The sequence below is a fragment of the Lygodium microphyllum genome, chromosome 17, assembly GCF_053477565.2.
Source record: "Lygodium microphyllum isolate KBCC chromosome 17, Lygodium_microphyllum_v1.1.10, whole genome shotgun sequence".
Taxonomy (NCBI): domain Eukaryota; kingdom Viridiplantae; phylum Streptophyta; class Polypodiopsida; order Schizaeales; family Lygodiaceae; genus Lygodium; species Lygodium microphyllum.
The window spans coordinates 25,453,772-25,468,187 of record NC_141151.1 but is presented as its reverse complement, the minus strand read 5'-3'; the positions used below and the strand labels follow the sequence as shown (position 1 = coordinate 25,468,187).

Below are 14,416 nucleotides of genomic sequence, written 5' to 3'. Positions count from 1 at the left end.
TGTTGCTTACACCCCTTTTGCAGGACATTGTGGTTCGCGGTTCGTGGCTAGATCTCCATCTTCACCCTCTGCTTCAAGCACCATGTTCCTCTGCATTAAGCCTTGCATTTGGAGCTCTCATCCTACTAGCATCAATCACCACACTTTGATATCTACCGTCAGCTTTCAGCCTTCAGGCATTAGTCAGCACATTGTGTTTGGCAATCTGGAGATCTTCCTCAATTTGGCATCACCTTCCCTAGCTTGGTGTCAACTTACTACACCTCAATGTCAACCTCCACACACCTAGCATCATTCTATGCAAACCCAAGCATTTGCATTTAACAAGCAAGTGGCCTCATCATTGGTGTTTGCTCATCCAGCAACTACTTCCACATCTGACAACCTCTTTCTATCTCAAGCATCAACTTGCCACACTCTTGCTACTTGTGTTTGCACCTTGGCATCACTCCTACTGCCTAACCTCATCATTCACCTCTAGGTGTCAATATCTGGGCTATCTTCATTCGCGTTTGGCAGCTCACACACCCCAAGCATCTATGTTTTGTAGTGTGGCCCACTTCCTGGCATCTGAGGACTTCGACAAGACAATGTAGTCACCTTCTACACTTCAGCTCCACTGTATTAGCTTTTCTTCACATAGCATGATTCAATGCTTCACCATCTTCCTCTTTTGTGTTTTCTGAGTTTCTATTCTCTCTAAGTGTTTACCCTAGATAAGAGATGGGTAGAAGTACCAAAGAGAGAACATATTCTCTAATGCTTTCTTTTTCACCTCCTAGGAGGAGGTTAAAGGACCCTCTACAAATGGCCTTTTGGGAGGTCTAAAGTAACATGACTAGATAAATCATTTTCTCATCCTAGGGTTTAATACTCTTACTATCATTTCAACTATGCTACAAATCATTAAACCTTAAGAAGACCCATGACTCTATGATATTGCATGTTTTTTTATCGTATCTAATATAACTAAGGTAAAGTTGGAACTTGAGTAAACTTAGAATATCGCTTGAATAACAAGCTAAAATAAAATACTTCTTCAACACTTACGACTTCCCTACTTGATGGGTTACAGTTTGGTCGAGATCCTAAGTGACTTTGCTTGGACCATGTTATCTATGAGAGGCATTTTTTTAATTTAATAGAGAGCTTGAGGAGAGAGAGTTTGAGAATAGAGAGCTTAAAAGTTGAGCTTGAAATTTGAATTTGAAATTAGAGAGGGAAAGAGTATATTACTAGAAGGGGCTTGAAATTTGAAATTGAAATTAGAGAGGGAAAGAGAGGAGGAGAGTATATTGCTAGAAGCGGGGGGGGGGGGGAGAGATTTGGGGTATGTACAAGTGTGTTGTGGAGAGGAAACCTAAACAACATCTACAATTTACCCCAAAAGTGACCCCAAATGATCACAAACAAGCACTTGAAACAGTCGGACAGTTTTTGTCGGACGTGTCGTACTAGACAAGATGGATCGGACAAGTTGACCCATCCATCGGATGTAGACAACTAGGCCGTCTATAGAGCCGCTCCAAGTACCCAACTTGACATCCATTGTGAACAAGAATATCCAAAATTTCTGTTTCTTACGCATTCAAAGATATTCCCCTCAACCATGATAACACATGCATTAAAATGCTTGTCTAATCTTGTAAAAACAACCTTTAGATTTCTCTGATATTGAAAAAGTAACTTCTGACATTGAAAAAAACCTGAATCACCTACAGGGTCATCCTTCTGGCGCTGGTCCCAAACACAAACCCTTCCTGCAGGATGCCCAAAAGGAATATAGATTAGAACTTGGCTAACATCACATAGTTGGAAGTTGCCTACATGCAAAAAAAATCTGCAGTAGCCAGGTCAAATCTCAAATGCTAGAAGTAACTCATGCAATTGATTCTGTAGAATTGTAAGCTATTGCATAGAAATTTATCCACTACATTTGAATCATTTGGTTAAGCTATCTTTCCAACATTCAGTTTTCTAAAAATTATGATGGATCTGAAGGATCGCAAAGCCAAAATAGAATATCTGCAAGATTTAATTTGTTTCAGAACAATTGTGCAACTTTACATTAGGGACAGTGAAATGACTGACAGAGTATAAAAAGGAAGGAGTATATACACATATTTTTTCCTCTTGATGCACTTCAAACCATTATTTTTGTTTCATTCAGCTAACACCTATAAAACTCAGCATGGTAAGGCCAGATCCTGCAACAAGAACACATACTGAAGTTAGAACCTACCATCACGCCCAGCTGTTACAATTTCTGGAGCACCATAACCAATTCCCAATCCACCACATCCATCAATGGCATTTATGATACTTTCATGACCTGCGCAAAACATTTTAATGTGTGTTCATTCTCTTCAATCAACATTAATCATTAGCACTAGCACAACAAAATATTGAACAAGAACAACAACCTTTAACATGGAACACAGGCATGTTCAGCTTCTCTAAATCCCTGCAACAGAAGTTTTGATCAACCACATCTGTAGTGAATCAAGAGAGCGCAGATTTCATTTCATGCATATCAGCATGCACCTTTAATGTAACTGAAGTGAAATCTACCAGATGTGAAGATTGCCTTTGAAGTCCCCAGTGGCAAGTTGCCTGTCAATCTGAAGAGTAGATCCAATCAATCAAAGCCCCATCAAAATGATTGCAACTTAAGTAAGCGCTTTGCCTTCCTACATAAGTTGCTGCCTGAATTAAACCTTATGTTAAGCTGCCTTCTACAATGCCTGCTAGTTCAATAACTCAGCACTCTTCAGTAACAAACAAAACCTAAAACCTTAGAAGGGTTTGCAAGTTTACCAGACTTGAAGCACCGAAAGTACCACACTTGATGCTTGCTGACTTTTCAGACTGTCGAGACACAAATTAGAACAACAAACACACTGAGATTCTTAGCCTCGTAGTAGACCAATCAGTGGCATAAAATATTGAAACTTTAAGCTAAACGCTAAAAACAACTGACACTAGGAGACAAATTTAAGCACATACCTCAGCCACCTTGTTCAAATCAGCACCATTGAGCTCATATACCTGTCAATTATCAGAATCTTTGTTTTAGACGCACAGCATGATTCAATTTAAGGCCTCTCTAGGCAAACAATTAAGCATAACTTTACTTATTGAAGATCACCTTTTAAAAACAACAGAAAGGATAATGATGGGTTTGACATCATAACTTAAACCTCTTACACACATACAAAAACACATTTTGATTATAGAATATCATGACACACAAGATTCATGGATATAGATGGGTTTCATGTGATAGTTAAATCACGCAGTTTCAAGTTCGTCCTCAAGGAGCAGAAAGGATAGCCAATCAAAGTATGTATTAACAACCAACTGTAAACTGCACAGTTACCTGGGACAGGGATTGGGACCCTCCAAAATAGGGTGGACGTCCAGGGTCAAGGAACAGGAATGGGGGAATGGCATCTGTCCTTTTTTTCAGAGAAGAGAAATTTATATTAAAACTCATCGGGCTAAAGTATCCCAAGGAAAAGTGCAAAATACAAAGCAGTCCTGTGAGGGACTTCTGTATCAAAAAATGTATAACAAGAGGGAAGTCTACTACAAAGCTTAAATGAATAACCAATCAGGTCTATAATACCAAACCATGTGTGTCTGGAAAAGAAAGAAAGTGCCAGAATCCCATGTCCTAAGGAAAGCATCTCTCCTCCTCCTTGTAGTCTCCGAACTGCCATGTATTCTCTCCCATATGTTGGAGATTTGTTCACCTCCAGGACAAGCACAAGCATGGTCAGTGCAGATTAGGGCAATTTGTTCAGTATCACCTTGTACAAGAGCATTTCGGGCAGCAGTTTTGGGTAGTCACCAGCAGTTTCGGCACTGGCCAACCTGATCATTTGTTTTATTTCCTCCTGCCTATGTAGGGCAGGCCTGACCCTGGTCACAATCACTGTGTTTTGTGCAGATTTACAGAGAGATCTCTGGCTGGATATTCCTCACAGCCAAGCTTTATGGATTGATACTAGAGCATGATCTAAGCAAATGGGCAGAGAAGCACCAACATCGGGCACGTGGACAGGCAGGGTTCAGGAGAGGATACTTCACTATTGATCATATCCTCACACTCCAAGCCATCATGGAGGAGAGCATCGCACAAGGGAGGCGGATATACTGCTGCTTTGTGGATTTCCATAAGGCCTTTGACATAGTACCATGTGCCAAGCTCATGCAAAGACTACAGGATCTGGAGGTCCCAACAAGATGAGATGGGGGGTACTAGCACTGTATAAGTATGTCACAAGAAGGGTCAGAGTACCAAGAGAGCTGCCGAAGGAGATCACCAGCAACATTGGAGTGAAACAAAGATGCCCACTCTCACCTACTCTATTCAGCCTTTATATTGATGAGATATCAAATTACATTGATAGACTTCGGGGGGAGGGAGCTGGCTTGGGGGGCACATTGATACCCATTTTTTTCTGTCAAGACAAAGATCTCACAATGAACCTTGGGAACCCACTGGATTCGGCGACCAATACCCCCTTTCATTTATGGAGAGGAGACACAAAAAGTGGTCCAGAGATACGTTTATTTGGGGATTCGATTTTAAGGGCCAAGATTCACTCGCCTATATTTGGCCTTTATATTGATGGGATATCAAATTACATTGACAGACTTTGGAGGGAGAACGTCAGGACAAAGATTTCACAATGAACCTAGGGAAAACCAAGGTTATGGTGTTTAATACTTCCAATGGACAAGAGGTGGTCCAAAGATATGTTTATTTGGGGATTCGATTTTCAGGGCCAAGATTCACTTTGAGGAGGGCAGTAAAGGGTAGATTGACATGAGACTATGCAGCTCTAGGGTTGATGGAGAGCCAGTGTGCACACATATCATTTCAAGAGCCTCGAATGAAGCTTTGGCTCTTCGACACTTTGGCCACACTAGCACTTCTACATGGGGTCCCCATATGGGATCGAGCCTCTACCACATGAGGAGAGCCACACAGAATCAGCCATTACCCAAGGGAGAGGAGATATATGAGGGATGGGAGCATTGAGCAAATGGAGAGACCCCTAATGCTGATGATTTCATGGATGATCTGAAGTAAGCCCTCTGTACCACATGGGATTATCAAAGAAGAGAGAGCAGCACCAACCATGGTGGGAAAGGCCCTTTTCCAAACTATGACCTTCTTGCATCGGCTCTAGGACTTGCCAAGATAGAGATACTCCCAATTCACATGAGAGTTGTCTAGACAACTAGCATTACAAGGGGATATTAAGTGCTAGTATGTTCAAGCACATGCATGGTTACAACTAGATGGATATTGAGTGCTAGTATATTCAAACACATGCATACTAGCCTGGATTACACAAGCCGATATGATGAGTACAAAGTTACTCAGGCTAGCTTACAGAGAGAAGTGGACCTAGGCACTCGGACACATCGTCAAGCAAGGACATTCTTCAAACACCTTGTGCAGAAGAAGCGAGACTCCTTGGCGAAAACAAAAGCAGAGATATGTTAGTTAATTTTGGGAAGAAATAGCAAGAGTCCATGGAAGATGTTTCATAAAAGATAGCCCTCCATACAAATTACATTTACTAGATGCTTGGCTCGACTATGGTGTAAAGAAATACTCTAACACAGAAACACAAATAACAATCCTACGACAAAGCATAGACTGATAAAAGAACTTAGTTAGGGTTAGGGCAACTCAAAGACAACGAACACAGAAAATAACTGAAGTGATATAATTGCTGAATATACAATGCTTATGTAGCAAACACACTATGCAGTGAATGAATAGTGAACCTCGAACTCCTATATCTCAAGGATCAAGACAGGGCTAATGAGCTGGAGAGTGTGTCGTCCTCTGAACGAATCCCGAATTGCAGCAAGGCAGCCTCCAAATGTCGAACACCAGCAAACGCAACAGTGAGAAGCTGGATCTGATGCAGACAGCAATGAGGAGAGAGAAAGCCTAAAAACCAAGACTACAGGAAAGAGAAATACTAAAAACGCAAGCAGGACAGCCTGCAAGAGAGACTAAAAATGCAGACAGGACAACCTGCAAGAGAGAGAAAACTGCCAAACACAAGCTGCAGATGACGTGACAGGCAGTATGGCAGCAGGTCTATGCAAGAACAACAGTCGCCTGGCTGGGATCAGCTCCAAACTGCGAGAAGAGGGCTAGAAATCAGGCACCAACTAATGTAGACAGCAATGGATAGCTTCGGTTGAGATGTCCTCCATGAACGAGGTGTGGGTAGCAAGCTAAAACGCTTGAAATCTGCAAAAACGAGATTTTGATGCAACGGAAGAAGAAGAGAAGTGGATGCCGAACCTACCACCGGTCTTTGCCATCACTGGAGTGGAGGATCTTTGCCACTATTTGAGCAGATCCACCTCTGATACCATGTCAAAAGATGATGTACCAACAAGACAGTAGGGCTTGCGGGGAGGAACACGAAGTGAACTCGGCAAACATGGAGAAGAAAAGAGAAGAGAGAAGAAACTCTGATGAATGGAATGATGAAGTTCTGAAGCATGGAGTGAATGTGATACAAGGGACAAGGGTGCCATAGCACAAAGAAGATGATGAAGACAACCACGAACCACGAATCACAATGTCCTCCTGAAGGGGTGTGAGCGTAGTGGAGAGGCTGGAGAGAAGAGGTGACGAACTGAATGAATCAACCGTAAGGAATGAATGAGAGAGTGGCCTATAAATAGGCACAGTCAGTCTAGGATGGCCCCCCTTTTTGGGGCTGAAAACCTTAAACGCAAAAACGCAAACAATGGGTGAAGGGTGAAGGATTTCTCAACAATTTCATCGTGAGACCAAGACTATGTTTTCAATATTCAAGTGTGAACTGGGGAGCTGCACATCAACACAAGGCTAGAGCAAGCGGAGACACATGGGAAAGCAGATTAATTTGTTATTTTTGTGCAAGAATTGTTGTCAAGGAAGGAGGAGAGGCTGCATTTTCAATCTTTTACAGCAAATTTCCAATTTTAACCACCTCCGAAATTAAGACACATTCAAGATGAGTGAAGAAAGCCTTAGCAAGTTGCCTTTTCAAACTCAAAGGGGCTACCCTTTTTTTTTTCCGGCAGGCTATTCAAGTGACCATGCCTTCCAAAGCTCATACGGAGTTTCAAGCTATCATGGACCATAAGGTCCCTATGCTATCAGCTCTTCCATAGGATCAAAAGCTAGATGGAGAGAACTACCGCATTTCGCAGGTGATGATGCTTGCTATCTTGGGAGTCTTATAATTTGGCGAAGCTTGTGGTCGAGTCTATTGATCGTTTGATGATCAAAAATTCTTCCATACTTTCTCATACGGAGAAAATAGAGTTAGCAAAGATACAAGCACATTGGGATAAGTTGAATGCCCACATTTACTCATGTCTCTTTCTCTCTTGCACACCAACCATGATTTCTCGTATCAAGCATCTAACCAATGCTCGTGAGATTTGGTATGAGTTAGACCACCTATACAATAGGATGACTTAAGACTATCATGAAGAGGGTATCTTTGCACGTGCAAATGCAGATGTTGAACCCAAAAAATCTGCTTCCATATGTATAAGCATGTAAACAAGCTTTGGCAATTACAAATGCATGTTCAAAATGCAAGCAAGGCCATTACCTCTAAGGACATGGTGATTACTTTGTTATCACAATTGCCCCCTAGATTCAGTGCATTCTATTCTACCTTGATTGCTGCAAGGCAGACAAAGACCCTTAAGTGGGAGGACGTGGGGCCTATGGTCTTGGACCAAGAGGAGTAACTGAAGCGTGCCAATCCTCAAAATTCTAAGGCTCTTACAGGTTAGGCTTCCCAAAAGAAGGGAAAGGAGAAGAAGAAGAATGATGATAACGACAAGAAGGACAAGGAGTCCACTTGCTATGTGTGTGGTAAGACAGCTCATTGGAAGAAGGATTATCTTGAAGAAGGACACCAAGAAGGAGAATAAGAAGACTACAAAGGGCTCACAAGCGGTGGTTGCTCCTTCAACAACCACCTTTCTACATCCAGAAGTGATTGAGCCTTCTACACAAGATCCATCTAATGCAATGTTAATGGCCCCATAGTCTCAAGAGTGGATTGTGAACCGTGGCGCTTTCCACTACATAACCCCTTCTACAAATTTTATTACCAGTATACATCCAATGAATGGGCACATTCTCATCGGTGCCAGTTCTTTAGTTCTAATACAAGGGCCAAGGAAAAGGTGATATGAAACTTATTTCAAATGGACATGGTGGTGCCCTCACTTTGGAGGTTCTTTACTTTTCTTCACAGTCTCAAACCAAGTTGTGGCATGCTTGCCCTAGCCACCTCAACTACAAGTACCTTCGAAAAGGCATGTAACGGGCCATAGGAACCCTCCCCTGAAATTTTAAAAGAAAAAAAAATTTATCATTAGTTCAAATTTTTTTACTCCCCCCTCTCTCCCCGCCGACAGCACGTCGGGGAGAGAGAGAGAGAGGGAGTGATGGTGCTGGGGGGCATGCAACCCCCCAAGTGGGAGGGGTGGCCATGCCACCTACCTCCTCCCCTCCCCTATATAAGGGGAGACTTCTCCCATCCCCAGCTCTGGACGACATGCTAGCCCTACTCCGCCACCCAAGCTGCTAGCCAACTGCGCCGCCACCAGGCTGACGACTCAGCCCATTTTTCCCCCTCGTGACAACTAGTGGTGACACCCTCCTCTGCCGTGATCTAGGTGCCCAACGTGTGAGGGAGAAGGAGTGAGCAGAGGGAAGGAGGAGGAGTGGGAAGAGTAATAAGACAATAGATGTAGAATTTCTGGTTTATTCCGTTTTAGGGGAAAGGAATGGGACTATGCCATATGGCAAAGAGGTTGACCTTCGCATCCCTCTCATTTCCCATTCTCCATGAACCAAGTGCAACATGAATCCGCTTCAACTCTGTTGTTCCTACGCAAAGTGATACATCTGGAGCTCAACGCTAGCTCCTTCCTAGAGACTTTGCTGATAGGAAAGGAACCCTGACCTCAGGTCGATCCCAAGTGGAAACGGCTGGACACTTCCGCTCGGGGCAGACTCGGGAAGACCTAGATCGCAAACCCTGTGTCATTCCCTGCGAGTGCCAGGCGAAGCCTTCTAGACACTCCCCCCGATGGGTTGCTAAGGCATGTCCCACAAAAGGACAAACGGACACGTTACAAGGCAACTCATGACCAGCTAGTGCATGGATTGCCGTAGGTTGGGGTGGCAATTTACTATATGTATCTTGCATCCAAGGTAAACAACATAGAGATGCAATTCTCAGCAAGGCTTCAATATAGGCAAAGTAGCCCTTGGAGCTTGTTTCTACAAATTTGTGAGTACTTATGCAAACGGAGTTCCTTAAGGCAATTATTTACTTTATGTTGACTATGGATGATTACAACAGCATGACATGGGCTTATTTTTTGGCACTAAAATTAAAAGCTTTGTCTCACCTTAAGGATTGGCTTATCTTCGAGAAGAACCATTTAGGGCGGAATCTTAAGACAGTGAAATCTAACAAGGACGCAATCCTCTACTACATGATGCCACTACTTAACAACACAAATGCAACCTCTTGCTTCTATCTCTAAGGCTCCCATAGCAAATGCCCAATTCACAAAACTCTATCCAAGCAATAGCTTCCCACTGCACTAGGAAGTCCTCGAAAGAGAAAGTTGATGCTCCTATAGTATAAGGAAGTCCAAAAAACCTCAAACCAATGCTCTATTGAAGATCGTGTTTGATGAGGGTCTGTTCTTGGTGGAACAATCTTACACAAAAGCCTCCAATGTTCCATGACAGGATCCTCATGGAGATCATCTAAGTCTCTTAGACCGGGGTGGCTCCATAGTTCATGCCTATCTCTTCTGTTACTTGGTGTATACTATATCTTTTCTTATTGCTCCAGTCTCTATAGCCTCATGAAGAAAAGCGAACTCAATGGAGTCTCACGAATCATTTGAATTTGTGCCAAACTCCTCGCTCTCTCCCTCCCTCTGATGAGTAGCTAGATCCAACTCTCTCAACTACTAAGTATTAGGGACTTGAGGAGATACAAATTGCTTGATGGAGACCTCAGCTACAAGATCCATCTCTAGTGGCCCAGACACCTCCATCACTACATCTAGAAGCTCTAGGCATATCAATGTGTGTGATAAATTTGTGATAAACTCCTCGCTCCCTTCCTCCCTGCAATGAGTAGCTAGATCCAACTCTCTCAACAAGAGGAAACTCTCTCAGCTACTAAGTATTAGGGACTTGAGGAGATACAAATTGCTTGATGGAGACCTTAGCTACAAGATCCATCTCTAGTGGCCCAGACACCTCCATGATCCATCACTACATCTAGAAGCTCTAGGTGTGTCAATGTGTGTGTGCTTTTTTCTTTTTTCTTTTTTGGGGTGTGTGTGTTTTGTGGGGGCGGGGGGGGGGGGGGGGTAAGAGAGAGTTGTTTTGGTGTGGATGGATGATGGTGGTGGTGTGTGAGCTAGCCCCACATGGAGGTCACTCATTGGTGACACTACATGTGATTGAGCAAGCCTCTCTTGTCACTTGTGGCTTGAGAGAGAGAAGCTTAAGTGCAATTTCCTCTATTGCCTCGGGTGGTGTAGGGACCCATAGCAAGCCTAGGATCACTAACAACTATCCATCATCTCTCAGCCTATTGCTCCTGCCCCTATCTCTATCTCTACCTCCTTCTTTGTCTAGTAGCTCATCTCCTTTGCCACTTCCTCTTGCTCCTACAAGGCATGGGCCCTCATCCTTCAAGTAATTCAAGTGAGGCCTAATAGTCTCTCTCTCCTCTACTACATCCTTGGGGAATCTACTACAAGGTGGCCTACCATCCTACAAGTGAAGTGCTATCCTAGGAGGCTAGTGTAGCATAGTGTCTCCATCACACACCCTCCATGCACCACTCGCAACACCTCCTTCTCATTAAACATTAATCTCCCTTGCTCTTTTGTGTTGGTTGTCTTGGATATCATGCATTGTTGCATTCAATTTTTCACTAAGAGTACTTTGCCAAACATTATAAACACATTCTTCATATTGCATGCATTAACTTTCCTTGATAACAACATTCTTTGGTGCCTCTTCTAACATGACCATAGAACCAACATCATCCTCCACATTCCCTGACATATACTCCATCTTTACAGTAAGAGCCAACTTTGTGAAGTCCTAGCTTTTCACTCCAAGGACATCGTTGCAAACTACTCTATGTGTTGAGGCTAACCCTAAAGCACCCTTTCCCTAACAAAGTTATGTTTGTAACTCTTGTAGGGGTGCCTATGAGAGTTGCGCGTATCATGTCTTTCACTACATGCATCGAAGGTCAATCACCTACAAATTGGCATGCCAAAGATGACACCTCCAATGCTACCACTCTATCCCTAATGTCAAGTTCTACATCAAGATTGAACTTGATCTATGGAATAGTATTGGCCATGGAAGCTATAAGGGCTACACCGGAGTCCAACAAAAGGAACTAGCTACTGTCTCATGGATCAAGTTTTCTCCTTTTGGCTGTTGTGCAGGTTTTGTGTTGCTGAATTTTCGGCGCTCTCTAGGTCCTGTGGCACTCTTGTGATGAGGGAATGAGTGACGAGGAAGCCATCGCTTGGAACAATATTGCTAGAGTGAGGGGAGTAGAGACCATTGATGGTAGTTTGGGAGAACGATGAGATATCAACAAGTGGCTAAGGAGGGCAAAAGCAAGTGGACAAGGAGAGCAGAAGTGAGTAGGTAAGAAACTAGGTAGACTGACCTAAGGAGAGTAGAAGTGAACGCGTGGAAGACTCACAAGCAGGGAGGGAGTGACATCTGCCTTAGATACCCCAAATTGACCCAAATGCCCCAAAAATCCCTCCAATGCCCCAAATTGCTCTGAATTGCCCTAAATTTTCCAAATTTTCTAAAACGTCTCAAAATTACCTTAATTGCATCAAATGGCTCCCAATGACCCAAAAAGCCCCCAAATTGCCTCAATAGCCCCCAATGCCCCAAATACAACAAAATTCCCCCAATAGCCCCAATTGCTCCAAATTGCCCCAAATGCCCCCTTTCCCTAAAATTGCTTCAATTTCCCTTGAAATTAAAAGATATATATATGTGATTGCCTTGAAATTGAGGACCAAGGGATAAATTCAATTGTGATTCACAAGAGTTGATGATGCATCTACTATGCACCCTACTCAGACTTTCAATCAACTTTGTGACTTGACTAGACTCTTGGAGTATTCCGTGTGTGTGTGTGTGTGTGTGTGTGTGTGTGTGTGTGTGTGTGTGTGAGAGAGAGAGAGAGAGATTAATGTCTACTAAAGAGCAAATCAGCTTATGAGATATATCCATTTACAAGAGAATATTTGCATGCTATCAAGAAAGTGAAAAGTTAAAAATCCTACCTAATGTGCAATGAGTGTGTGCCTCATCATCTAGGTGAGCCATCAATGTATACAAGTATGTCCATCTAGGGACATGAGACTATATGTATATGAGGTACAACAATGCCATGCACATTTAACTCCATCCAATATGGATAGGGTGGCACAAGCAAAAGACCTGCTAGTGCACAACAAGCAATGGGGAGAAGTGAACAAGCAGCAGAAGAAATGTGAAATAGGCACAAGAGATAAGACAAAACATCAATTTTGACCAACAGGTCTGGAATGGCTGTCCCTTGCATGGTTTGGAAAGTAAGAGTTGCCATCTTCATCTAATCCTTCCCATTCGGACTGCATTCAAGCAAGGACAGCCATTTTAGGCTCGATCTAGGCACTAAGAGACCATTTTGAAGCTGAGGAGGTTATTCTTCTATATGGTGGACTCAAAAATAGCATCAAGATATACAAAGTGTGTTCATCGGTGTCATTGGAGTGTGCAAAATGTGAATTTATTGAAAATGTTTAAGATTTGGAATCCCTAGTGCAAGGTACGATGAACTGCATGGAAAGTGGTGGAGGATTTATTGGCCCCTGAACTAGCATCAATTAATTAATGACTAGTTCCAAATGTCGCCACTGACATTAATGGCCAATAAAATAAAATAATCAATGCCAAAATCTGTCATCAGGTACCACCTAATACATGTCAAGTACAACTTATTACAGCTTTTGGCTTTGGCACCGACTCATATCTCGTGTCCCCTAGCCCATCATTGTGACTTAATTGACTTTCACATCACATGTGCACATTTCATTAATGCCTAAGCCAAAATCCCAAGCGCAGCATTATAAGCACAGCATTATAAGTCAGAAATGAGCAAAAGGTCTACTCTGGCACTCACAAATGACCTAACAAGTAGGTCAGCCTACAAACACCGAAAAGCACAGCAGTAAGCCAGCACCAAATTTGCACCAGAAACCAAGGGAAAAATCATCAAGAACCTGTCTACTGATGTCCTCTTGACTTTGCTTTGAGATCCACTCAAAATCTGAGACTTTTATGCCACTAAAGTGACCAAAAATCACTTTCTTCTCAACAAAACTGTTGACAAAGCTTCCAAATGAAGACTCTGTTGGGAAAATAGAACAAAACCCAGCATAGGACTAATGCAATCAATTGAAAAGCATCAGGGAAGAATGAACACAGCAAAACACATGCTGTTACACACAGCCTTCAAGTTGTTCTGTTTCTCCCAGATGCATCCCAAAGTGGTCATGTTATCCATCCTTGACATAGCTGCTGCACATGCATTCTCCATGGCCGAATCCACTTCCATGCTGTCCAGAAACCTGCAAATCTGCTTTGAATTGTAGTAAATCAGCTCTTGGTAGCTGCAAGGGAGAAAGAGGGAAAGAATAGGAAGATAAGGCTTTCCTATTAGCAGATTAGTTAGTTCATGTGTGAGTCTGTACAGCATTTCCAAAATCTCAACTTGCATCATGATCAACAGGGCAAGCTTGTGACACAATGTACAGCATTGTGTTGCAAATTTAGATCAGCATTTGGTTGTGTTTCACCTCCTCTAGCATTGATATACTACTTTGGATCAAATCAGGGTTGCTTTATGCAAAACACAGGCAGAACAGGGTTGTTCATTGTTGCATGCCACAATAAATACTCCTGTTTGTGGGTAGACATCCACCAAGGAAGGGACTACATCAGTTGACTGCTTTGGATTCCCTCAGAGTTGGGACACTGGACATGCATGATGAGTTTTCAGGCCATGCAATCATGGAAATGCATGTTGGTGCCAGATAGATTGCAGAAGTAAGTACCCCTGTTTGTGGGTAGACATCCGTCAAGGAAGGGACTACATCAGTTGACTGCTGTGGCGCGATTCCCTCAGAATTGGGACACTGGACATGCATGATCAGTTGTCAGGCCATGCAATCATGGAAATGCATGTTGGTACCAGATAGATTGCAGTATGTATGGCTTTAGCCTTTTTCA

General features: G+C 42.9%; 1 protein-coding gene across 4 annotated transcripts in view; it reads right to left on the bottom strand.

The window, feature by feature from the left end:
* Positions 1 to 14,416, bottom strand: part of LOC148021703 (dynein axonemal assembly factor 10-like) — an 83,993-nt gene that overhangs the window by 54,857 nt on the left and 14,720 nt on the right. For 2 of the 4 annotated variants that reach the window (XM_087697203.1, XM_087697205.1), the window contains exons 3-8: positions 3,007 to 3,048; positions 2,818 to 2,868; positions 2,572 to 2,621; positions 2,424 to 2,464; positions 2,243 to 2,332; positions 1,707 to 1,760 (exon numbers count right to left, since the gene is read on the bottom strand). In XM_087697203.1, the coding sequence (XP_087553329.1) occupies positions 1,707 to 1,760; positions 2,243 to 2,332; positions 2,424 to 2,464; positions 2,572 to 2,621; positions 2,818 to 2,868; positions 3,007 to 3,048 (328 nt within the window). The remainder of the gene's footprint in view (positions 1 to 1,706; positions 1,761 to 2,242; positions 2,333 to 2,423; positions 2,465 to 2,571; positions 2,622 to 2,817; positions 2,869 to 3,006; positions 3,049 to 14,416) is intronic. The other 2 variants (XM_087697204.1, XM_087697206.1) reach the window with 1 other exon arrangement.